The sequence below is a fragment of the Phyllostomus hastatus genome, unplaced genomic scaffold (assembly GCF_019186645.2).
Source record: "Phyllostomus hastatus isolate PE091 unplaced genomic scaffold, TTU_PhHast_1.1 phas_scaffold_182, whole genome shotgun sequence".
Taxonomy (NCBI): domain Eukaryota; kingdom Metazoa; phylum Chordata; class Mammalia; order Chiroptera; family Phyllostomidae; genus Phyllostomus; species Phyllostomus hastatus.
Genome location: NW_025334013.1, coordinates 3,909,576 through 3,935,101, shown reverse-complemented (window position 1 = coordinate 3,935,101; position 25,526 = coordinate 3,909,576). Strand labels below are relative to the sequence as shown.

General features: G+C 51.2%; 2 protein-coding genes and 1 long non-coding RNA gene across 14 annotated transcripts in view; 1 reads left to right on the top strand and 2 right to left on the bottom strand.

Moving 5' to 3' along the window:
* Positions 1-295: 295 nt before the first annotated feature.
* Positions 296-3,254, top strand: LOC123832045. Its single transcript, XR_006787992.1, has 2 exons — positions 296-625; positions 2,028-3,254. It is a non-coding gene; the product is annotated as an uncharacterized LOC123832045 (long non-coding RNA).
* On the bottom strand, positions 2,566-12,506 carry VAMP3 (vesicle associated membrane protein 3). Its single transcript, XM_045859518.1, has 5 exons — positions 12,397-12,506; positions 10,532-10,613; positions 5,942-6,100; positions 5,068-5,119; positions 2,566-4,358 (listed from the first exon to the last, which is right to left on the bottom strand). Coding segments are annotated over exons 1-5 (315 nt in total). The 5' UTR covers positions 12,399-12,506; the 3' UTR covers positions 2,566-4,338.
* Positions 12,507-13,990: 1,484 nt separating this feature from the next.
* The window catches only part of CAMTA1 (calmodulin binding transcription activator 1), a 731,766-nt gene continuing 720,230 nt past the window's right edge, over positions 13,991-25,526 (bottom strand). For all 12 annotated transcript variants that reach the window (XM_045858544.1, XM_045858545.1, XM_045858546.1 and 9 more), the window contains one exon: positions 13,991-17,188. In XM_045858544.1, the coding sequence (XP_045714500.1) occupies positions 17,156-17,188 (33 nt within the window). In that variant the 3' untranslated portion in view covers positions 13,991-17,155. The remainder of the gene's footprint in view (positions 17,189-25,526) is intronic.

Genomic DNA, 25,526 nt, shown 5'->3' with positions numbered 1-25,526 from the left:
AATCGGAGGCGAGTGGGCGGGGGCGAAGGTCCCACGGCTAGTTACATAACGCGCGCAGGGCGGAAGGCTGGCCAATCCCGACAGGCTGGCTTGTAAGCAGGAGGCGGAGGGGCCCTGGAAGAGGCTCGAGCCCCGGCCGCGCCAGTCGAATGCCCGGCCCTCTTCACGGCGTCGGGGGCGGGAGGGAGCGGTTGGGCCGCGGGGGCCTCTGCCACCAGCGCGTCCGTGATAGGGCGCTCCCGCGGTCAGTCACGGGGTGGGGGGCGGGACCGTAGTAGTGCGGGTAGGCGGGGCCGCCGGGGTCTTCCTGTGAGCGGCGGCGGGGCGGGCCGTGGCGAGCAGGGGGTCCCCAAGAAAGGGAAGGCTGTGTCGAGGAGGCGGGGCAGGTGCGTGGCGTGCCCCCTGGGGCGGTCTGAGGAAGGCGCTGGACTTCCCAGCGCTTTCTCCGTGTCTTCTCCGTTTCCCGGAGTTTCAGCTTTTCTCACCGTCGCTCTCCGTCCCGCCAGCTCTGGGAGGGGCCGGGCGGCAGAGCAGCCCCGGAAAAAAATCAAACCCTGTTATTAAAAACGGAACTCGGACGGTGGAACGGAAGCAAGTCCCTGGTCCGACAACCGGAGGAAGACAGGTGTGTGTAAAAGGGACTGTTTCGGGAAAGGAAGGTGCGGAGAAGCGGCCCTTTCAAAGACACCGGTGTGGCCGTCGGAGGCTCCGTGCAGACTGTGCGCCGGCTCCTCCGAACCCGAGGGCGCCGTGCAGGCTCCGCCCTCTCCGGTGCCGCCCTCTCCGTGCCCGCACGGCAAACATCCTCACCACTTGCTGGCCGAATGGAGGGACTTGCGTGCGGAGTGAGGGTGCCCTCTGTAGGGGGTGCTCTCCTGTAGGGGGTACACCCCCTTCTCTTCCCGCAGGGTGGCCGGCCTCACTCTCCTCCGAGGCGCCTTTGCCAGGCTGCGTTCATTCCGCGCGTGTTTAGAGAGCGTATCTGGGGAGGGCTGGCGGTGGTCCCTGGGGAGAGGGGGGACAAAAGTCCCTGCCACTCGGGGAGTCCCCGTGTTACTGGCATACGACGTATGAACAGCTCCATGAAGTGAGCTGGGAAGGCTTCTCCGAGAAGGGGGAAGGGAAACCCGAGTGTGAGAAGGGGGTGGGGCTGGGAGCAGGGGGAGCGGCAGGTAGTGTACTTTGCCTGGAGAACGGTGAGAGCGGGGGTCGGGAAGTCAGGAACGGCCCGATTGTGGGGGTGGGAGGCTTATCACTATGGAAACTGGAGTTTGTTTCTAATGGTGGTGGAAAGGAGGAGGGTTTTTTAAGCAAGCTAGGGATTTGTAGAGGCCAGACTGCTGCAAGGGAAAGTTAAAAGTTAGGAGGCTGCTGATTACAAGGAGACACTTCTGGGGCTCGGACCTGCCAGTGGGTCGAATGTGCCCTGTGGGAGGACAGTCACGGGCGACGCCCTGGCCTGGCTGAGGCCGAGCTGCAGGTGATGGAACACACAGAGATGGGCAGGTCTGGTGTGGTCTGATTTGATGGCGGACCAGGAGTTTCGTTTTCAAGTGGTGTTGAGATGGGCACGGCACTCCCCTCCCGCGGGGTCTGGAGGGCCGCTGGTCTCCCGGCCGTTCTCGGGGGCGCACGCCATCACCGCCGGGAAGAGGAGCAGAGGCAGGGGGATGCTCAGCTCTGTCTGGGGCGTGGTGGGCTCGGGAGGCCGATGTCTGGCAAGCCAGGACACTAGGAATGGAGGTACGTGGGAACGACTGGAGAGTAAGAAGGGAAGGACAAGCTGGCTGAGGACCCACCCCAAGGACCCCTGGCATCTAAGGGAGGGGGGGAGTGGTAAAGCTCGTATGTGGTCAGTTTCCCTTCCAAATCCTGAAAATGACACCGAAAGCTCACACCGACGTCACCGGAGAAAGGCCCCGAACCAAAGGCAGCTGTTCCCCAGAACACCGCAGTGTGTCAGACGAGGCAGGCAGTGGCCGCTTGTCCAGGGCAACGGGGAAAGTCTACCTCTTCTCTCCCAACAGGGTTTTATAGGAACTGACATTGTATCGTGAACAGAAGCAGAAGTCCACTTCCACCCACACTGTACCGTTTCCCAGGGCTGCGGGATGAGAGCAGTGTTTTTGATGGGAAGACACATGGAATCACGGGAGCCATGTGTCTGGAGATGCGCCTCACCCACCGGTTAAAGTCCCCACGTCCCACGCAGGCAGCCGTTGGACCACGTACGAGGCCAGCTCTGTGCGTTGCTTTTGAAAGACCGTGTATTTAAGAAATTCAAAAGCCAAATGCCGAAGACTTCGGTGTTCCTAAGAAAGCCAGTTCCCCACTCATCCACACTGGAAGCACTTCTCACAGCGGTGGTCTGCTTTGCTTCTGTTGACTATTTCTGGGGACAGGCTGGGTGACAGGGAGTTAGAGTACTCGGGGAGGGGTTTGGTGAGACAGGATCAGAATGGAGTTTAGGGTTTCTAAGGAGAGGTGGGGGAACAGCAAAAATGCCATTTTTTAGGACTGGGACCAGGCACAGCTACTCTTCTACAGGCAACACAGGTACCAGGGTGATGTTTATAAACGCTTTATTCAGTTCATTACAGTGGGCAAGTTCCCAGCTAGATGCACAGATACAAGCGAGGTATTCCTGGGTTAATGCGGGAGCTGGTGGGTTACCTGGGACTGAGCATCAAGGCCAAGGAGAGAGCACCAGAGTTTCAGCGTCACACCCCGCCGGAGACCCCAAGCCGAGGTGGGGCTGCCGCCCCGACACTGACAGCTGATTTCCTCTCCCAGGGGGGCGTGTTTTCACCATTACGTCGTTTCAGTGCTGACAGGGGAACAGATACCAAAGAACCGGAACCCGTGTCCTGGTGTGCCTCAACCACTGTTGCTTCGTAAGTCACACACTAGCACGTGAAAAACAACTTTAGACCGTTCCAGTACAATGGGCCACGGAGTGGTGAACCTCTGCGTCGCCCCCCCCCCCCCAGTGCCTCCTTGCCCGTGTCGTTCTAACTAATTCCTGCCCTTAGGCCGCACAGCCTGATGTCGGAAGTCTCCACAAAAGTCTCTCAGATGGAAACAGCTATTTGCAAAGCAGCATCTTGTGCAACAGCCCAGTGCGTCGGAGAAGGTCTCCGGTCAGCTGTTTCTGTGGAAAGTCAGCCGGCCCGACCAATGCTAATTGAAAGCATAATTTAGAAGACAGATTTAGGAAGTGGAATACGAATAAAAATAGAAACAAACTCCAAAAAGCTATAGTCCATGCATGAGGACTGGGCCAAGTAATGACCAGTTCGCAGCTGCCTTGCTCGAAGGCTACAAAGTTGTTGCTCACGTAATTCTTAGGAACATGCTGGCGCCCACAGCTGGTGTTTGTCCCGCAATCTGTCTCGAGGCACGAGCTGGGCAGAGTCTAGCCCGAGCCTTCTCTAAACCCGGGAAAATGCTGACCAGGAAGGGGAGCTGCACCGCATACGGTGTTTCACAGGCAAGAGAGGCCCGTCAGGATGCAGAAGCTCCACAAATAATGTTGCAATGTTAATTCTCAAGGGCACCTTGAGTTCCATCTGTCACTTTTCAGATTTAGCTGTCAGGTCAGGAACAGACTTAAGGGCATTTTACTGGGATTTAACTTTTTGGCAAAATGGAAACTTTGGTCATAGCCATAGTTCTATAAAAATGTTTAAAGAGGTTATTTCTGATTAAAATATTTTTAGCAAATGATACAAAACAATAACAAGGAAGTAAACATCTTTGTATCTAATGTAAGAGCAAAAATTCTTTACCACCATCTTATTTTAAATACAGCAAAAGAGTCAGTAGTGCTCATAAACAGCAGGGGGCGCTCATGGGGAAGCGGGACGGGAGCGGAGTAAGGCACAGCCTGTCACAGTCACAGACTCGAGTCAGACAGTAGTGTTTTTTCTGGCAGGCACAGACTGAAGAGCTGACTACCCAAAGGGTTCAAACGTGGTTCTGAAGATAAGGTCACATGACGAGGACAGCTCGCCTAGCGAAAATCCCCCTGGCCGGAATTAATGGCAATTGATCAGACAATGTTACTTCTAGGTTCTAACACTCCGGGGTTTCCGGAGTCCTTGTTGTCGGCCCACATGCAAATTTGTAAAGGCACTGTGCAAAACGTGGGCTCGACTCAGTGCACGTCTAGGTGGGGGTTATTTTTTTTAAAGGCACGTTTTCTAAAAATCAAACTTTACATTAACAGAAAATAAACATTTTAGATATTACAGTACGTAAGCCTGATGATAAAGCAGGTTCTAAGTCAAAAATCCCGAAGAGGTTTCTGGAACAGAAGACTGGAGCTTCACTGGTTCTTCACGGAGAAACACTCAACACTAGTAAGCAGGGAAATGCAAAAAAATCAAGGCAAACAGCAGTTTAGTCTTCAGAGCAAATCCAGAACGAACACTGAACGCTAGTTTAGATGGGGACAGACATGCCATCTGGCCTGTCTCCTCCTGGGGGCTTGTCTTAATTCTGGGGAGCTGGAGGGGACGACCCAGAGACGGGTCGAAGCGACGCTGCCTGGGCTGAGACGGCGGCGGGCTGTCCGGTGCTGTGTGCGGCCCCACTGGCACTGACCGATGACGGGGGTGTAGTTAGTTATGTAACTATTATCATCACCGCGTGCCAAGCACCATCCTAAGCACTTTTCATATATTCATCAGCTTTGTCCTCATTCCAAACATACGAAGTAGGTCCTCTCATTACCCCATTGTACAAATGAGGAAACTCGAGTGCAGAGACACGAATGTGCTTCCCAAAGCCACACGGCCGGACGGCAGTGGGGCCAGGGCGGGGCCCAGGTGGCCGTGCGTTCAGTCACTAGACTACACGGACTCTCCCAGAGGGCAGATAATCAGAGAGAAAACTGGCAGGTCCGTGAAGTGAGTGAGTTTTCTCCAATTTCAAAGCATTAATGTTTACATCAAAAACCTCAGGCTTTAATCGTACGACAATCATTATTTAAAATATCGACTAAAGAAAAAGAAAACCTTTGTAAACCCATGTAAGTGTCAACGGGTTTCGAGCAGGAGCACTCACCGATGATGATGATGATGATGATGACCACGATGCTAATGCCGATGGCCCACATCTGTAATGAAACACACACGTGCACGTCACGTTTCAGAAAGAGATTAACGTGCTCCCTCAAGAGTAGCAGACAGCATCATTCCAGTCAATGAAGGAGAACTTCAGGGCGCTCCAGTCGGAAATAATCCACAGTTTTTAACGCCTAGCTACAATGTTCTCGACTAGGACCTGAAGGTGCCCTGCGTGCTTTTCACAAGCCGCCCAGATGGTCTGCGGGCCCCAAGCAGGCATGTCTGTGTTCACAAGGCCCCCACACTGGGGGGGGGGGGGCTACCAGACACACCCGTGCCGTGTCGGGAGGTGTCACCGCTAAACCAGGACGGGCAGGACACACCGGGAACCGAGGGCAGCGCGTTTCTCTGCTAGCCGTGTGATGTCTGCTTTGGTCCGGCTCCCGTGTGGCCGCGTCCTGCCCCTCTGGAGAGAACTGGGGCTCTGGAGCAGCTCCTCCCTCGGGTGCTGGAGCCGCGGACGCGACCACACGCAGACCGACCGCCAATTCCTCCCTCTCCCGTCGGTCTGGGTTCAGGGTTCCCCTGGGGTGGACGGCTGGAAGGGGCGTTTGTCTGAGGTTGACTTTGGACCCTCCTGCGTGCTTCGTCAGGTCAGCCACAGCACGCGGAGATCCCCACCCCCTGGTTGTGGGGCGAGCGCAAGGGCGAACGGTCAGCGGTCTGCGTCCAGCGTCAGTCCGAATTTCTACGTGCGGGAAGGCCAACTCGCCTGCAGGGATGACGCAAGTCCGACCCTGGAGGGCTCTGTCACCCTCGGGGGTGCGGAGGGTGACTCACTGTGAAGACGGGCTGTGGGCTGGGAGAGTTACCTTGCAGTTCTTCCACCAGTATTTTCTCTTCAACTTGGCGGCGCTCGTCTCGAACTGGGAAGCTCCCGCCTGCAGCGCGTCTGCGCGGTCGTCCAGCTCCGAGAGCTTCTGGTCTCTCTCCAACACCTTGTCCACGTTGACTCTCATGATGTCCACCACCTGAGCGAAGACGGCCACATCAAGTTTCACGCGGAGAAAGGGAGCAACCGAAGGTCGGCACTTTATTATTTAAAGTCTAACTTCCATTAAAAGGGGGGCCGGGCCTCACCATTTCGTGAAATAAACTCAGTAAACGAGGACTAGAAGGGAACCTCTGTAACACGATAAAGGGCATTTATTAAACCCCCCACAACTGACATCCCCTCTCCGTGGTCAAAGACAGGGAGCCGAGATCAGGGAACAAGACACGGATGCCCACCGTCATACTGCTGTTCCACAGTGTGCTGGGCGTACTGGCGAGAGCAGCTAGGCAGGAAAAAGAAAGAAAAGGTATCCAAAGTAGAGAAAGTAAAATGATCCGTATTTGCAGACATTCCGTATGTACAAAATCCCAAAGAATCTACAATACAAACTCAATAGGGTTAATAAACAAATTCAGCCAAATTTCAGGGCACAAGATCAGCATCCATACGTACAGTGTTTCCATGTACTGAAATCAAACTGAAATTAATAAGACAATTCCATATACACTAGGGTCCCAGGGACAAATTGAACCAAGGAGGCAAAAACTTGGACATGGAAAACTATAAAGCACCGCTGACGATGGAACGGAAATGAGAGTCCAGAAATCAACCCAAACCTCTACGGCCGACTGATTTTCGACGGGGTGCCAAGACCAGTCAATGGGAAAGAAGTTTCTGCGACAAACGGTGCTGGGACAACGGGGCAGCCGCACGCAGAAGAATGAGCAGGATCAGCACCTCACCCCATATACGAAAATGAACCTAAGTGTAAGAGCTAAAATTATAAACTTCTAAGAGAAGAGTAAATCTTTATAACCTTGGATTTGGCCATGGATTTGAAACCAAAAGTAAAAGCAACAAAAAAGTAGACAAATGGGACTTTATAAAAATTAAAACCTTTGTGCATCAAAGGGCAATATCAAGGGTGTGAAAAGACAATTTACAGAATGGAGTATCTGCAAATCACGGATCTGAAAAGGAGTTAATACCCACGATATTTAAAGAACTCCTTTTTATGACTCTTTCTTTCTGTGTGAAGACCTTTGTGGACCGCAAGAGGAACCTCAGCTTCGGGCAGGGGCTTGCTGGACGCTCACGGAAGTGACCCTGGTCACCTGAAGAGTTTACAGACTCACGTTTACTGGGGAGGCTGCAAGCAATGGAGGGAGGAGCGGGCAGAGAAATGCTGGACGGGGGCGGGGCCTGACCGAGGAGAAGACGGCCGCACGCCATGGGCACCACTGGGTCGCTGAACCAGGGGCCACGGGCCACGGGGTTTCCCTGCAGTCTAAGTTATCTGCTGTCAGTAGGCGGTCTTCATTTTCACACTGACTGACTCTGGAATCACATTCGAGAACTGAGCCGAATCCAGTGAACTGATACCATGTCAACACCCCCTGCTGGCTTTAGTCCCAGAATCTCCTGGTCCTCCAGCAAACAGACTGGCCTGGTTCAATGGGTATGTGTCTTCTTCGCCTGCTCCAGAATGAGCACAAGTGGGTAGCTAGTGCCATAAAGTATTTGTGGTCATAAAAACTAAAAGAACTCAGTACTAATTCTCAGAATGTGACTATCCTAATATCTCAATAAAATTTGATTATTAAAAACCTGCATATGATTATACCAACTTTGTTTTTATTAAAATTTTATCATGTTTGCATATTTTATAGATTATTCTTCGCTAAAATCTAGAATGATTATATAAAGAACTCTTACTATTCAACAGCAAGAGAGAAACCACCCCGTTAACAAATGCACAGTGGCCCTGGCCGGGCTGTCGGGTTGGCTGGAGCACCGTCCCGGTGTGCGAGAAAAGGCTGTAGACCTGACTCCCGCTCAGGGTGCGCACAGGATGCAACCAATCAATGTTTCTCTCTCTCTCTCTCTCTCTAAACATCAATGAACATATCCTCAGGTAAGGATTTTTTAAAAAAGGGCAATAGACCTGAATAGCCATTTCTACAGAGTGTATGCAAGTGGCCAACAAGCACAGGAAAAGATATTCAACAGCATCGGTCATTAAGGAAATGCAAATCAAAACAACGAGATGCTATTTTACACTTACTAGGATGGCTGTAACCAAAAAGTAAAAATAAAAAAGGAAGATGACAAGTGTTGGCGAGGATGTGGAGAAACAGGAACCCGTGGGCACGCCAGTGTGAATGTCAAATGCTGCAGCCACTGTGAGAACGTCGGCCAGTTCCTCAAAAGGTCGGACAAGTTCTACTCTGAGCTACATACCCGGTAGAACATGTATGAAAACATGTGTACACACAGAAACTTGGGTGCAAGTGTTGCAGCAGCATTACTGGTAAAGCTAAAAGGTGAAAACAACCGAAAAACCACCACATGGACAAACACGGGGTGCACAAGCATTGGAAGATCACTCGGCCCTGGAAAGAAACGAGCACTGCTATTTGTTACAACCTGGACGGACACCGAAAATATTTTACCAAGTGAAAACAGGCAGACACAGAAGGCCACATAGTGCGTGATCCCTTTTCTATGGTATATCTAGCGTAAGAAAATCCACAGAGACGGAGAGCCAATGAGAAGTCAGCAGGGACTGGGAGGCGGAGGGAACAGGAGTGAGGGCTAGACCGCACAGCGTGCTCCGTGGTGCCCACAGTGTGCTCCGTGGTGCGGAGAGAACTGGGAAACCAGACGGGGCCCACGTGCCCCTGGGTGGTGCACCTGAACATGGCTTGTCATGTTATGTGAATTTCACCTCGATGAAAACACACACACACACACACACACACACACACACACACACACAACACAACTCCTTAAAATTCCCTTTGGTGAAGAAAAAGGACTCAATTTGATTTTGTAAGGAAACAAAAATCTCATGCAGGATGGAATTAGAACGGGCTTTTTAGCATGAAAATATAAAACTTTCAGACATTCATAAATAGCCATCATACCAAAATATTACCATATGTTTAACCATCCACTGCTAAACATAGCTTAACATCAGCTTTGTTTTTGTTTGTTAACTAAATGCATCGGGGCGACCTGGTTAATAAGATCACACAGGCTGCAGGTGCACAGCCCTCTGACGGCCGATCCGCATACTGCGCTGTGTGCCCGCCGCCCAAAGCCAAATCATCTCCTGGCACCATACGCTGGGCTGGCCAAAAAGTTCACCTAGTTTTCCTGTGCAGTGGCTCTAGGGGTGCTTAGCTGTCTTCAACTTCATTCGAAACAATGTGGTTAGAATGCACTGTGGCAGCTGTCACAGCAGCATGCGTTAAAAAAAAAATCAAAATTGGTGAATTTTTGTGCAGCCACTTGAATACAGAAGATGGAAAAATATGCAACATTTTTGGCATACCATGCTTTATTATTTCAAGAAAGGTAAAAACACAACTGAAATACGAGGAAAGATTTGTGCGGTGAGTGGAGAAGGTGCTGTGACTGATCATATGTGTCAAAAGTGGTTTGCCAAGTTTCTTAGTACTATTGACGTTTTGGCCAAATAATTCTCTGCTGTGGGGCCGTCTGATGCACTGGAAGATGTTTAGCAGCACCCCTGGCCTCCACCCACTAGAAGTCAATAGCAGGAGACTGCTGACATCCTTGAAATACCCAAATCAATAAAGTTATTGGTGGAAATGAAAAATACGCCTTTGTATAGAAAAAATGGACTTTTTGGCCAACCCAATATTTGGCCCCCAGTTTAACATGAGTTTAACACTGCTTTTTTGAGGCAGCTCAAGGCAGAAACACCAAGACAGCCTTGCTGGCAGCGATGGCTTTTAGGAACGTGGAAATACTGGCTTGAATTTCTCGCCCACTGTGAATCTGCACATGTAGGGCAGAGCAAAGACGCCGTGAGCGTCCTCGAACTCAAGAACTCCACAGACACAGATCCGCTGGGTTACGGCAATTTGCCGGCATCTGCCCTCCGCAGGTCAGCGGGCAGCAGCGGGAGTGCGTTCCACAGAGCCTCGCTCAGGCCAGGCGGCTGGGAAGGCCAGGCCGCCGGCAGGGCACGCGGTGAGGAGTTGGGTCAGAGCACTGGGCTGGGCTTGAACAGTCGATGGACCTAATCCTGAAAACTCTGTTACCCTGTTTTATAAAGTGGTTCTCTTTTTTCCATTTTTTTTTTTACTGTGGCAAAATGTACACGATGAAGTAGTTCTTGAAAGAACATTTGCAGGGAGGGGTATCTGTGTTTCAGGGGTGTGATGTGGTCACAGAGAGGATGCAGGAAATCAGGAGAATCTGTCTTCTGCTTAGGTGAGGGCTTCGGGGATACTGGGGGACAAAATTTTGTTACTTTCTGATACAGTCAAAATTTACTTCACGTTCACACGTTTATGACACCCTTTTCTAAACAGCTATTTCCACAGTGTACCCCTGCTGATTTAAAATTCATCTTTTCAACATTCCAGAGCAATACCTCATCCACTTGATTCTGAGTCTGCTGAAGTCTTCGGTTACTGCCAGAGGCGGCGCTCGAGCCGCCGGGTGCGCCTGCCGACCTGAAAGGCACGATCGTTAGTAGATCGTTAGTAAATCACCGTCGCATTGACATTTTGGTAGGTACAAGGACATTGGGTGCTTCAGGACCAAAGCAGGAAAAGAAACCCTTCCTGCAGCGACGAACAGTGGGTCTTGATCACATTTTTTCTAATTCTAATTCCTCTGTGATTTCCAAGATTCACCCACATGTTACAAGTGACCAAGGTCTACAGTAAAGATGCAGTAGGGTCTACCCTGTATCACCGATGGACCTGACCCTAAGATAGACAGACTCTACTTGCCAATTTTGTGTCATGTTAAAAAAGCCACACGTTTACTTAAATGCACTCAGAACTCTTCTGATCTTTTCACTGCGGCAAGAGCTATTTTCTTAGTTATGAACAGTTACGGAATGCCCTTTTTCCAGTGTAGGGGAATACAGTCATTTACAGGGGCAAGGAGCAGCGCTCCGTCTCTTAAAAGGTTACTCATCTTTTCTTTAAAAAACATTTTATTTATTTTTAGAAGGGAAGGGAGGGAGGGAGAGAAACATCAGTGTGTGGTCGTCTCTTGTACATCCCCCAGTTTCCTGACTGGGAACCAAACCCATGACCCTTTGGTTCGCAGGCCAGCACTCAGTCCACTGAGCTACCAGCCAGAGCAACATTACTCATCTTTAAAAATGTCATCAAATGCTTTATTTCTCCCCAGGCAGATCTTCCTTGACTGCTCTGGGTTTGAAATCCTTATTGTTTCCATTACTTCGTTGGCAATGCTTTGACTACTTAAATGTATGTGTGTATGTATGTTCTTGCCTTCCCTAATAGACCACAGGCTGCTGTGTCTCAGAGGTCTGCCCCATACCGAGCCAGCGCCTAGCACGTGTCTTGCACACAACAGCCCCCGATTCATTGATTCAACAGGCAGTATTCTACCATCTCGGCCCTCCAGTCTGATAGATATTCGTGTACTGGGGCCTTTTCTCATTTACATGGGGAACACTGCTATTACGCCCATCTGACAGATGACTAAGGTGAGGCGAGGAAGCCACCGCCGCGGGCTGCTGGGTTCAGACCCGCCGCTGTGTAACTCCCCGGATCTGGACCTTACCACCGGGGCCCACTGGCCCAGCAGCCTCAGTGCTAGCGCCCCGGAGTGGGGTTCCTCGGGAGACCCCCGGGGGAAGAACGCATGCCTTTCTCCTCTATAGGTGCGCCGCGAACAGGCCGGAGAGGGGACAGAGTTCTTGCGACTCTTGACAGCATTTTCTGAGCATTACCACCGGAGGTCCCCGTTTGCAAGGGCGTCTCTGTCCCACAGCCCACTCCACTCTGACCGTGGGTGCCTCGAGACAGGGCCGAGATTCTTCCCCGTGCAACCTCCGGAGCCCAGCCCAGCCTAGCCAGCACCAGGAAGAGCGCCCCAAGTCTCAGGGACCCTGGGGGTGGGGACGGGGAGGAGTGACGGCGAAGGGGCGGGGACGGAGACGGGACGGTGGCGGGGCGGGGCCGCTCCTTAATCGGAAAGCCCCCGGCCGCCCAGCCCCAGCTCCTTCCGGGTCCGCCCGGCGGCCGCGGGCCCTCCGGGGCAGTCGGCAGGGCCGCGGGGTGGCTCCGCCTGCCTGCAGCCCGCACTCCCGGGGCCGCCGCCCACCCGCAGGCCTCGGGAGCCCCGCGCAGGCCCGCGCGGCCTCGGCCCGCGTCCGAGCGGCGGCCAGCGGAACCCGGGCCTGGCGGGGCTCCCAGCAGCGTACCGCCCGCCCCCCGGGCCCGAGGGCGCCCAGCTCCGCCTCGCGTCACTCACATTTTGGCGACCTCGGCGGTGGGCGAGTGTCGGCGAAGCGGCGGAACGAATCCGGAGGCCGGGGATCTGGGTGGGGCGGTGGCGGCGGCGGCGCGGGGCCGATGACGCCACGGGGCGGGGCCGGGGTGGGCGGGGCTTGGAGGGGGCGTGCGGAGGAGGGCGGGGCCGTGTGCGTGCGCTGGGGCGGCTGATCTGCAGGGCGGGGGGAGGGGAGCGGCGGCTGCGCCGCGGGCGGGGCAGTGGCGTGCGCTCCCTCTCTCCGCAGCCGCAGGTGCGGAGGTTGGGCCAGCGGCGCTCACGCGCTGCGAAGGGACTGTGCAGGTGAACGGGGATGGGCCGTATCTCTGGCGGCGACAATACTGGAGACAGCCTGTGTGTTCCTGCGCAATTCCCCGCAGGAACCTAGTGGCCCCGCAGACACCACGTTTTCGCAAGCAGCCTGTTGAAATGGGAAGTCCTTTGGGTGTACTCGTCACAGATACTGATTGGATTAGCTTCGCTGTCTTCGTATTCGTGACAAGTATTTGTCGCATGCACAGGCCATGTTATAATCTACGCGAGCCTTGCCAGCAGGCACTAGTTTCTCCACTGCCGTATTCCTGGGCCCTGGCACAGAGCAGGGCCTCAACTTTCGACCGCATGGAGGCGGAGGCACGTATCTGAATGCAGAGGGTTACTTTGCACTGCCTTCCAGTTGTAACCGACAGTATTCCTGCCAACAGACAACTCCTGTGTTAAAAAAAAAAAACCCCGAGCACTAATGGGTCGATCGGCAAATTAGACAAAAAAAGGAAATAAACACGAACTTCTTTTTCCCAACTCTTCATGGAGTGATTTGGAAAGGGAACTGTTAGTGCACATTGGAGTGAACAGCAAGACAGGGTCACAGAGGAGATGGGATTTGAGTAGGTAAGCAACCAAAAGGAGAACGCTCCAGGTGGGGCGTGAACAAACGTCATGAGCAAAGATACCAGCGGAAACGCGCGTGGTTTGCACAAACCAGCCCGAGGGCGCGGGCTGGGGCACAGGTGAAGTACAGCTGGAATAGAGGGTGGGACAAACGTAAGAGGAAAATGTCATTTACATGCGGCGGGCTGAAGAAACCACGCGGCCCCGCGGAGGTGGGGGATCATGCGGACTGTGTCTGGCAGTGTCATTGCGACAGGGTGGGCGGAAGAGGGACCACCAGGGCGCCAGGCTCTGCCGCAAGAGGGAATGAAACGATGACAGCGGACTCAGAAAAGGAGACTGACAGTAGTCAGCTGGCAGGTGCCTTTTAACGACCTTCGGAGGGTTTTCACTGAAGAGGTGACTTGAGACTGGTGCCTAGCTTTCAGATAACTGCACGGAGACGAATGATTGACAGGAGGGGCGGCGCCGAGAGGAGAGCTGAAAAGCAAGTGACTCAGGAACAGTGGCCCCACTAAGGAATTTTCTCCTCCACGGACACGCCCCAAACCACGAACACATTCAATGTCAAAACATCGGCTCTGGTGTAAGGAAATGTTTGAGATGATTTCATATGGTTTGAAATGTGCCCATCACCTTGGCGTGTAGTTATCAGGTCCAGTTAAAGCAACACACACACATAATATGGGGAAATTTTCTTCATTTTTAATTTACAGCAGAAAGAATATAAAGCATTCAGAAAACATTTTCCATATTTTAAGGGCAATTCAAAACATTTTGCATGGTTTCCAGCAGCTGAGTTCTTCAACAGATCCATTGAGTCAACGATGCTTTACATGCACAATTACAAAAATAAAACTTACAAAAAAGAAGACGTCTAGACTAGTTTTACATGCAAGTCTCAGGGACCCCCCGTCGGGCGCCAACTACTGTGTGGGACTGCCAGAAGCGACCGTGCAGCCAGAGGGGTTCGCGTTAGTGTCTTTGTTTCGTTCACACAGTACAGCTGATTTCAAACGGGTAACAAGAACAGCAATTAAATCTTCAGGAGACAGAATAAGATTAGCTATTAATTTTTATAATGAAATCCTACTCCTGGCACTTGGGAATTCAGATTATCCAAGAAAGCTGCGCTTATCTATCATCTTATATTCAAAATTAAGATTCACAACCGAGAAAAAGCGGTCAGAAATGCTTCGTTTCAGTGGAAGTGTTTGGACCTCACTTAGGATTCACAGTTGTACTGCGACTTCCTATCCCCTCCACGAGAACCCTCCTAAGTCTATGTAAGTCTTTATGTTCCGGAATTTTCTAACTTACTCAGCTAACAATGTAGCATGTGAAACATTTAAAAAAATAAAATAAATGTGAGGGTTAACGCAAACCCACTGAGGTCATTACTCTTGTCGAAAGATCAGTTAGTTGCTTGTACCGTAATAAATGGAATGAACATCTCTCGCTTCAGTACTAACATAGGATATTCTGAGAGAGCTGGCTTTCACGTTCTATTCCCGCTGATGAATGCAACTGTGTCGGAAAGTTACTCAGTGTCCTCCTATAGGTCAAATTGTGGAAAACAATAGGTGTCCGGGGGACTGCAACAGCTGTAACACAACCCGCACATTGAAAATGACAAAGCTGAGTCAGCTCGGTTTACAAATGTACAGATGGCTCCTCGTTGTGGGGCTGTCACTGTTGTCGAAGCTGATCCCAAGCAGTGAGACGTATACTGTACAGTAATTGGAGGTTGGCAGTGAAAGGAAGGAATTAAAAAACAAGTACAATTATAGAAAAGGCACCAAGAGCACTGACCCCAGTTTTTACCACGATCTTTTTGTAGCTACCTTCCTTCTCGAGACACCAGTTTAAAAGCTTATTTGTGAATATTTTCAGGCTTCACAACAAGCCTGGAGTTTAAACTTACAGTTGGCAGCCAGAACCAAGAAAAAGAAACTATAACTTCAGCTTTACACCAACTGGTCCTGAAACTTAACCCGGGGGCTTAAACTGGCATCAGCAAACGCAAGCGTGATTCTCTCAATTGAACGTTAGTAGTTTGATTTTTAACAGCATCGGATTTCTTTGGCTCCTCATTATGTGAAATAGTAATACACCATGGCATCCTACAAGACCAGTTTGCATCTTCTTCGCTTTTAGCTATTTTTGTGCAATTTTAATTACATTTTCTGATTTCCAACAGGAGATATGAAAATGTGAGACATTTCTATGCCTTTCATACTATTTCTTTTGTCAGGTTTTGATCATTCTAAGTGTTCTTTGTTGGAGCGAGTGGATGGTGTTAAGCTGTATACTGATTTATCTTATGATTATCTGTTTAGCAAAAGTAACTTAATTTTCTTAAGCAATATTAGCATTCACATTACTTGGCACCATTGGCAAAAAAATTTTAAATAAAATAAAATAAACTCCTGGTAGCCAAAATTAAATGTAAACATATCCTTTTTTTTTTAAGTAATGTTACTCTGCCTTTTTTCCTAAGTCTAAATACAGTAGCTCTTTTTTTTTAAATTTTTTGCAGTTTAGTCATGCTTTAGCAAAATGTTCTTCTAAAGAACATTTAAAATAAAGTACTCTTATAGTGAAATAAAGTTTTTTGTTTCATTTTACAGACCATAGCCACTAATGCTTTGCTTTTGTTCATTTCTTTTTTCTTGATTTCATGCACATATCTCTTTTGTTTTACTATATACAATATATACAAACAATACATCCACATTTTTCTTGCTCATTCAGACAAAACTATACAAATAATTTTATCTTGCCATGTTATTGACTTTTGTGAATAAAATATTTAGCAATTAATATAATCCCTTTCAAATATTTCTCACTTTCCATTTCTACCTTCTATATATACACACTGCTCCGTTTAGATGAGATATAGCCAAAAATATGGAATTTACTGGCCAGAACGCAGCACCACACTGGTCTTTTAGGTGGCAAATGTCCAGGCAAGGTTTATGATTCCTTAGAATGACTAGAGTTTCCAAGGTTACTTAAAAAAGCTACGTGCTTCACCGATTCTCTAAATAATTCTCATTGCACATGAAAGTAAGGCAAAAAAATTAAAGTGCTGAACATGAGAAAAGGGACACGATGCTTACTCGCAGGTTCTGGGGAGGCGGCGGGGGCAAGGAGCCGCACTCTGGGGGCCGTCGCCCGTTCTCCCCACGCGTCACCCGCCCGCCACTCACCCGCCCCTCCGCGACTTTCCACGAGACGGGAAAACCTGCAGATTTTAAAAGTTGCATTAAGTGTGCTGTAGAGATTGAAACCAACAAAATAAATTAAACACAGTGAAGGAAATGAGAACACACGGACCCAGTAAAGATCGGTACGATCGAAGCCCTCCACTGACAACGAGTCCCCGACATTCAGCTTCTCGGACGTGACGGGCAGGTGCGGGAACAGCGTCCTCTTGTTGCTAGTGCACCCCCACCTTTCCTTAGCTATATTTTTGGTATAAATATTTGTACAGTTCCACACGATGTTTGAATACAGCCCTATGTGAGAAGGAAAACAGCTTCTTCCCAGGAAAAGGAAGCCTCTTTCGATTCCTCGTGGTGTCTTGTTTTCCCCGTGATCCAACAGAAGATTGAGTTCCAAGGTGTCTTGCTGATCAAATTAAAAGTTGTCCATGAAAGTGCAAATGCAATGACCAAAACATTCCCGTTAAAATCCTGCAGCTGATCTCCCCGAAACTGCAGAGGGATCGTGTGTGTGTGTGTGTGTGTGTGTGTGTGTGTGTGTTGTTGCATGTCTCTGCTAAAAACAGAAATGAAAACAGTCTGAGAAGCAATGTCACATTGCTAAGGGGTGCTGCTGTATGTCTTCAAGTTCCTTGGCCTTTTTCAATTCTTTCACTCTGGAAGAGAAACAAAACAAAAGCACCAGGTGATGACTACATAGTGAAACAGGGACCAAATCCAGGACAGGGCATTGCCACTCCCTCCAAAGTAAAAAAAAAAAAAAAGAAAGGAAGAAAGGAAGAAAGAAAGAAAAGAAAGAGACAAAGCCCACTTGAGGATTGCGGGCGAGAGAAATTCCCGTGCGGCTGGTGGGGGCAATTCTCCGAGGAGCAAGACGTGGCGGCCCTTCCTGAAACCTGACTCTGCCGTCACGTGCTCTGAACACGAAGCCCAACCACTAAACCAGGAGTGACAGCCACCGGCTCGTCGCAGAAAATGGGAACGGTTCAATAGCTGTCTTTGTAGCCTGCTGGGTCACCCTCAGCGCCCTATAATCCCTGTGATGCGAGTCAGGGAAACTGCGCACGCGTTTCCTTAGTTTCTGGTTCACCTAGGAAACGAACCGCTGCCGTGCTCCCAGACTGGCGATTGTTCCACGTCTTGACCCCGACCTTACGCCTGCGAACCTCCACGGCTCCACTCCCGTGATTTTCGTGTTGCCGGCTTTCCTCCTGTTCCGCGTTGCCGTGTTGAACTCCCCTCAGCGCTGCCAGAGGGGCAGCGACAGGGTTCGATGCCTGTGAGGGGCTCACGGTCACCCAACCCGGTGCGGTAACCAAATTTAAATGAAATCGTCTGACAGTCACAGAAAGTTCATAGCAGCAACTGATTCAACGGTCACTTCCGGGCTTTATTTTTTAATATAAAAAACTGCCTTGGTGTTTTAAGATGGCCTCCTGACGGAGACGGGGTGCAAGGAGGAGACTGTGGCTATAAAAAGGGTTCTCTTTACCGGCCAGTAACTCAGACCTGGCCTTAACCTCACAGAACGGTCAAATGCGCGCGTGGCTCTGGGGTCCGGCTTCTGAAGTCCGAGTGCGCGGTGCACAGCACGCATCACAGCCAGCGTGCAGCACCGCGTGCCACGTGGTGACACTGGTCTCCCAGACGTGGGTGTGGAGGGTGGCTGCAGCCAAAGAGAAGTGGCCGTTTCTCAGGACACGTTGCTCTACTTCAGCAGCGTGACAAGGAGTCTGGCTTGTTTCTCCAACACGGGCCTAGACAGAGGCTACCCCCAGACACAGTGCCAGCCCTCCACGGGCGAGGCCTATCTGTCCCCTGCGGCGACGGCGGCACATCGAAACTGTATGTAAAACGTGCTGGTTTACTCTCTTGATCGCGTCAAGCGGGAAGAAACCATTCGGAGGAGCCAGGAGCGCGTCACTGCGGCGTCACACGGGCCGGGCTTCAACGCGAGGGCGGGGGCGCTGCCGCAGCGGCTCACGAAGACCGGAGTCGCAGTGGACACCCCCACACGGACCCGTTCCTCAGTGTGCTGCCGAGCTGGCCAGTCTCTTCCAAGGGGAGGTGCTCTCACTCGGGAAGAAAGCTTCATCGTTGTATAATCGGTAACATTACAGAGAATTCTGATGTTTGAAAATTTGCTTGTCTGTCTGATTTACTTTCTAAATCGGGCAAGCCCAGAATGATCCGACTGTCTTCAAAACGGCTGCATCCTCCTTTTGTAACAGGCACATTTAGAACACACTGCTGCGTTCATGCCTGGATCCAGGCATCACTAGTTAGAAATTTTATAATTAAATATACCGTTGATTATTAAACTTTTGGCTAATTTGGATATTACCATACAGAGCTGTGCACCATTATAGGTCCCCAATTTTGGACGTGCAGACTTGACAAATAAATGGCTTTTTAAAAACTGAATGTGAGAGAGAGAGAGAGGAAGGGGGAGAGAGGGGAAAAAGAGAGGAGGAGAGAGGGAGAGAGACATCGATTTCTTGTTTCACTTATTTTACACATTCATCGGTTGATCCTTGTATGTGCCGTGACCGGGGATTGAACCCGCAACCGTGGCGTATCAACGACGCTCTAACCAGCTGAGCTACCCGGCCAGGGCTAAATGGCTTTTTAAAAATTGAAACATGCTGTATTCTGTGTTCAATTTTTAAACATGCAATATCTAAACTAGCAGCTCCTGGGCTGGAGAAATGCAAGGCATGCAGTGATGCCACGTGTCCTCGGGCATGCAATGTGTCTGCTCCGCGCAGACCTGGCTGCGGACTCAGGGCAGATGTGCATGCTGCTGCCAAGACTCCGTCTCAGCTCCGCTCCAGTACCCGGCTCAGCCACAGGTAGGCGGCAGCGACTCCGTCACTGCCGAGACTTCTGGCATCGGAACTCTTAACCCAGAATCTGATCGCGCACACGCAAAGATAGCGGTTCAAGGCTTTTCTACGGTGAAACAGGAATGCTTTAGAAATGTTAGGTTCATCCCTGAGGTGAACTAGAAGGAGAGGAAAGTATAACCGGAAATGTTTTATACTGCTTCATACTCAAGAATCTGCCATCAGCTGGTCGTGATGGGTATAACAAACATGTTTCTTCTGGTTAAAATGGTCACGCTTGTTTTTGTGGTTTCCTTCTGAACTAATTAAGAAGTCCACCAAGTTTCCCCAGGGTCTGCGAGTCACCACGTAAACCCTCTGTGACAGAACGGGGCGGCCGCACAGCAGGGAGGAGTTCGGCGAGGTGCGCGTCCGCGCACGTGGGGCGGCACCTGTCCACGAGGGCAAAGCGAGGCGCGGGCATTTTCAGATGCGTCTTCAGGTCTAAATGTAACTCCTGAGCCAAAGGGGGGACTTGACCCCGGCATTATGGCTGAGCTCGAAATGACTGAAACGGCACACTTTTTTTCCCAGAGTCATTAAAGGGGGGCTGGGGAGGGGAGGAAGAGACCCCTTCCGTTCCAACAGCCTACAGGTCCTTAGCGTTTGCTCCCTCCTCGTCCTCAGGACACCGCCGTGAGGCCCGATGCCCGACGCGCGCGCGCGCGCGCAGAGCCTGGCACCAGTGGGCGGAGCCGCCTGCCCGGGTCACGTGGCCAGCAAGCGGCAGCACTAGGACTAGAAGCCCCCGCTGCCTCTGATAGCTCATGGTAACAAAAATTTTTTTCAAGTTCTTATATTTTTTTCCCCAAAAGACTTGATGGAAACCATGCATTTGGAAAATGTCCGTGGCCTGAGGGAAGTTTGCTGTGAAACGGACAATGACACTTGCTCAACTCTAAGATGTCACCATTGATAACCCTGTTGATTTTATGGCAATGTTTTAGAGAAAAAAATGTACTTCTCTATTTTCAACACGGATTTCAGATGTGAAAACAGTGGTCTGAGAATCGAGGAAATGAAAGCTTTTAAGCCTCATTCTCCAATTTGCAACTTGTAGACCACGGCAAGCAGGACTTGCCTCCGTGAGTTCAGACGAAACCAGAGCCTTTTACAGGCGGCCCGGACAGGGGTCACAGGTGGAGTTAAGGGGCCGCGAGGGCAGGGGATTAAGGCAAAGAAGGTACCTGGTGTTTCGTTTCGTTTGGTTTTAAATCAAATGTCAATCCAATAAAAAACATGTTTGAATGTTACATGGCCTCCCAAAAAACCAGAAAACAATAATTTCTATTACTGAAGTGGTTTAAAACAATATCTGAACCTAGAATTTTCATTAACAAATTCTAAGAAGCAGGTTTTTCAAATCAGAGTGTTTCTGGTAGTTAGAGAACTTGGTTGTTGCTTTGTCTTGGTCAAGACACGAATGATCACGAAAGCGCACGTTAACTACAAGCGTGTCCACCACAATAAGGACACGCGGCAGCAGGTGAACCGTCACCGCCTCTGGGATTCTCCTCACTTGTCTGTGTTTCCAGGATGCGCCATCATGAGTACGAGCTCCATCTGTGATGATTATCTGTGCTCGTCATTCTTTGAGAAAACAACTTTATGAGATGTTTTCTAGCGACCGGTTACCACTACTATGTCTAACAAATGCTGTATTCACATGACATAAAAAAAGAGTTGGAAAAGTCAACAGAGGAAAAAAACTGTTTTATAAACCAAAACCAAAGTCATCCAATTGGACTGGTTTCACTATTATTATCTGTATTGTCAGCACATGTTTTCAGTATGTAAAGCCAGTAAATACAGACCCGAGTTTTTGAAATTGGAATTATTCTTGAAAATCCAGTACGTATGGCCACTATTTCTGCAGACCTTGGAACACAGACGTTCAGTAAACTTTCGCTGGGTCAGGCCGCACAAACTCAGCTTAGGGTTACTGAGGTCTGGTCGTCAAGGAGTTAGAACAGTTGAACTCGCTGGGCGCTAAGAAGGAACGGACCCTGACAATGTCCGGGTGACCCAAAACCACGTCCTATCAGAAGTCCACTCACTCCTGGGTTTCACCGCACAGAGGGCAGCCAAGCGGTCTTCCTGCGACTGTGAAGACGGTCAGCACGGGACGGAACCCGGGGCCGCTGGAGGCACCCGGCCGTGAGGACCGAGCACGGCTGCACGGACCACGTTTCCGAACCTCTTACTGGGAACTTGGGAAACAGCACTCACACGAGCATCTTGGAATTCAGGGAGTTAGGACAGTGGGACTTCGACCTGCGACCATTCAACTATCAAAATTAAAGACAATCAATCCCAGGACTTCCCCAAGCATGTGAGGCTGAAGACACCCTTTTGGGATACTGTTGCAGTCTCAACCAAAAAAAAGAAAGAGAAAGAAAAGGGAAAAGAAAAGTTGCATCGTAATGTACTGAAGTGATGTATAAGCAACAGCACTGAAAGCCAGCAAAAGCCCACGGGGTTTACTTCCATCAGACGTCCGGTGATAACTCATGAATCAATGAACCAGGCCTGCTTCGGAAACTTGTAGCGAGCAATGGCTCATGGGTAAAGCGTAGGCAAAGCTGCTTCATTACATCTACTCAGTAAGGCTCAGCCAGAGAAATGTGTCATGGGTCAGTGGATTTCAGCAGGTAGATTCTCGCAATGCTGGACGTCAGAAAGATACAGGGCAGCCCGATGCGGCTTTCGGGTTAGTTACCTGTTGCTCTGAGAGTTGCAATAGCTTGTGGGGGATTTAGGAAAAGAGAGGTCTTGCCATTTTCCAGAAATCTCATTTGGATTGCAAAACAAAAAAGACAGAGAGGCCCAATAAGAATGACACAGAGCATGTCGTCTGCGACTGAACACACACCACTGTGTTCCAAAAATGTTCGTTTCCTAAAAGAGGCAAGTGAGACAAAATTACTGGAGGTTTCGGTTACATCTGTGCTGACACATCCCACATTCCATCTCTCGCTCCTCCCTGAACACGTTGGGGCACTCGGAAACTGTCCCTTTGGTCAGCGGGACTCCAGAGCTGAGACATCACAGCTGCCGACCTAGAGCGCTGCTTGCTGCTCACGTTAAACAGGCTACCCTCAAGGTGTTGCTGGGGAACGGTCCTGTGGGCCAAGGCACCAGTGACAATGCAGACTGAGAGCTGAGCCTGGCGACGGGCCCGCCGGAGACAGCTCCTGGGGCCGCATGCGGTGCTGCGCCCTGAAACCACTACTTACCGAGATAAGTGGCGGCAGCTGGCAAAGCTACATGTTTGGAAACCAGTGGTCAGATAGAGAGAAAATCTTTGGTTTCAAAATTTGTGCCCAGGAAGTGTTACCTTTTCTTCCTCCAATTCCATCTCTTACTCCACTAGGATCGCCTCACCCACCTTGATTGAACGTAGGTAACCAAGCCAGCAGAGTACAAGAAATGGGGGGGGGGGTGTCAAGAGCCAGAATCCCCACCGTCTGCAGTGATGCCTGCCGTGGCTGCCGCGGCCACAAAGCGTTCCTACGGAGGTGCTGCCTCGTGCAGGGAAAGAGGACTGTGTCCACGGGTTGCTTTTCAGCGAGGGGTCTCCCTGAAGTGTGGGAACGCTTCCTAACCCCCTGCCCCACACAGACAAGAACGTCCTCAGGAGAGGAGGGGAGGCCACTCCCGACTAGAAAAAGGGGCACTGTCCTTCCTCACGTCCGTGCCTGGAGGGCAGGCCGCTGTGTGGCCCCATGAGTCACGGCTTCCCGTGCACGTGCGGTGTCTGGTGGTCTGCCACAAAGCGGGGCAACACCCCGGCACGCGCACTGAAAACCCAGCTGCTTTCAGCCGGTGCGCTTGGGACGTGTCTTCAACCTTAGAAGCCCTTCGGTCATTTGCCTGAAGCAGGATAACACCTGAATTAACCACGAAGGTAGTTCACACGGTTGACTCCAATCTCTGTGGACAACAGGTTTTCTCCTACACGGACAGCCAGTGCGTCCAGGGCACACCACCCCCCCCCCCTGCCCCGGGGCGGTGTCAAGGACGGAAGATCCGGGGTCAGGTGCTGGGGAAACTAGGGACCAAGCTGCCGGAAGCAGCAGCGGGACTCAGCGAAGAGTGTTTGGTGCTTTTTCCTGAGAAAGTGGGAAGTATTCTGACTGCCACGCAGCCCCGACCCGCCGATGGCGCCCTACTCCCCACGCCCGCTGCTGTCCACCCTCCCGGGTGGCCTCCCCGTTTCACGGCCACGGGGGCTGGGGCCGGAGAGGGTTTCACAGCCTCTGCGCCATAAGATTTAATTCTTCAAGTTCTCAAATATTTCTTTTGATGTGTAAACCTTACATGTCTCAAATGGTTTACCAATGAACAAAATAAGCACATTATCTTCTCTGACGTAAACTCCGGGAACGTAAATCCTCCTCAGAGATGCTGTGCCTCCAAGAACAGTTTCAGTGCGGGGGGGGGGGGCCCTTGCGGGGGGGCCTGGTGACAAGGAGGGACAGGGAGCCCAACGGTGGGCGGACAGAGCCAGAGGCGGCTCTTCCTCCGTTCACAGCCAGACACACATAGCCACGCGGGGAGGGCCTGCGGCATCTCGGCTCCTCGCTCCCGCGCCCCCTGGAAACTGAGAGGCACATGCATGTGGTGAAATTCTGACCATCCGGTGGGGAGGGGGCGGGCGTCTAGGGGCCGAGGACAGGATGCAACGGCACTTAAAAAAATGGAGGTCGGGGCTCCGGCTGACCTTCTGAAAATGCGGCCTCAAAAATGATTGTTAACGCGCCGGAAACGAACAAGCCTCCCAAGTGCACGAGCGACCGCTTTCGCTGCAACGTCGGTTCCTTGCAGCCGGCTCGTGTGAACCGACACTACGTGCAAGGTCGTGTGACTCCCAGTTCAGGGGGACACTGGGGCATGCACCTGTTTTCCTGGAGTCTTTCTGACTGGACAGAGACGTCATCTGTGTACGCAGAGGGTGAGAGGGAAGAGAGAGAGAAACGGGGGGGTGGGTGTCTGTCCCCCGCTTCTCCCCTCTTTTGAACACGGCCACCTCCGCCGAGCCGCGCTCCCGCAGGAGGCGCGAGCCCGTTCCAGCGCCTCGTTCCAGAGAGGACCCCCTCGCCCGCTGTCCGAGTGAGCGCAGCTGCTCCGCTGCCTTGACCAGAGTCTCCTTTGGCGACTGGCCAGTGCTTTAAATGGGCGAGACTTTAAGTCTTTTGTAAAAACAAGGTCTTGGTTCAGGAAGAACTTTAGAAACTCAGTTCTCTCACCGTCCGTGGGTAAACAGTGGCCCGTGGGCCGAGCCCCGTGCGTGTCCGCAAAACCCAGCTGTGGGGGCGCGGCCACGCCGCCTGGCTAGCAGCGGTCTGTGGCTGCTCGGGGCTGCAGGGGCAGAGCGGAGGAGCTGCCACACAGACCACACGGCCTTCTGAGAAAAAGCCTGCTGACCTTGGCTTAGTGTGGGATGAGGGGCGTGAGCATCAACATACATGTAGTTGGGGGGAACTACTGTCCCCGGAAACGTGTTTTGAAGCGTGCTGTCTTCTGGGGAACCTTACAGACGGCCGTGCAAAGTATCGGTGTGAGGCTGGGAGGGGGGCGTGGGCTGCAGCTGAGCTGGCAGGGGGAGCTCAGGACGAGGTCAAAGCTGACGAGTTCCTCTAGGTTCAAGTCTGCACTTGGTGACTTCTGTTCCTGGCGTTCAAGCCAGTTTTCTGGCGCTAAATCCTCTAGCGTCACCTAGGATGTGCTCCAGCCCCACCGGGCAGACACCCTCATGCCCTGTGTACACGGACGGGTAAGTCTCGTGTTCTAAAGTGTACTGAGCACCTACCTACCCACTGTCCTTTCCTGAACACACCAGTTACTGGCCCGTCCACTCCTAACGGCAACGTAGGACATACAGATTTAAGACTCGGCACACATTGTCTTTATTCAGCTTTGCCTTCAGACGCTGGAAGTCACGCTCAGTCACTGTGTTACCAGGGACGTCCCGGGCAGACTCTGAACGGGCAGCTGCGTGCTGACTTACCTCAGAGCACCAGGCAGGGGGAGGTTTAGGAAATTAAACTATCAGGACAGGGCAATGGTAATTCTAATCAAGAAACAGATTAGTTTAAAAAAAAAAGAA

Coding starts and splice junctions, on each gene's coding strand:
- VAMP3 (XM_045859518.1), bottom strand. Junction 5,120..5,941: donor ACTGGTGGAAGAACTGCAAG/GTAACTCTCCCA, acceptor GTTTCATTACAG/ATGTGGGCCATCGGCATTAG. Junction 4,359..5,067: donor CATCATCATCATCATCATCG/GTGAGTGCTCCT, acceptor CCTGCTTACTAG/TGTTGAGTGTTTCTCCGTGA.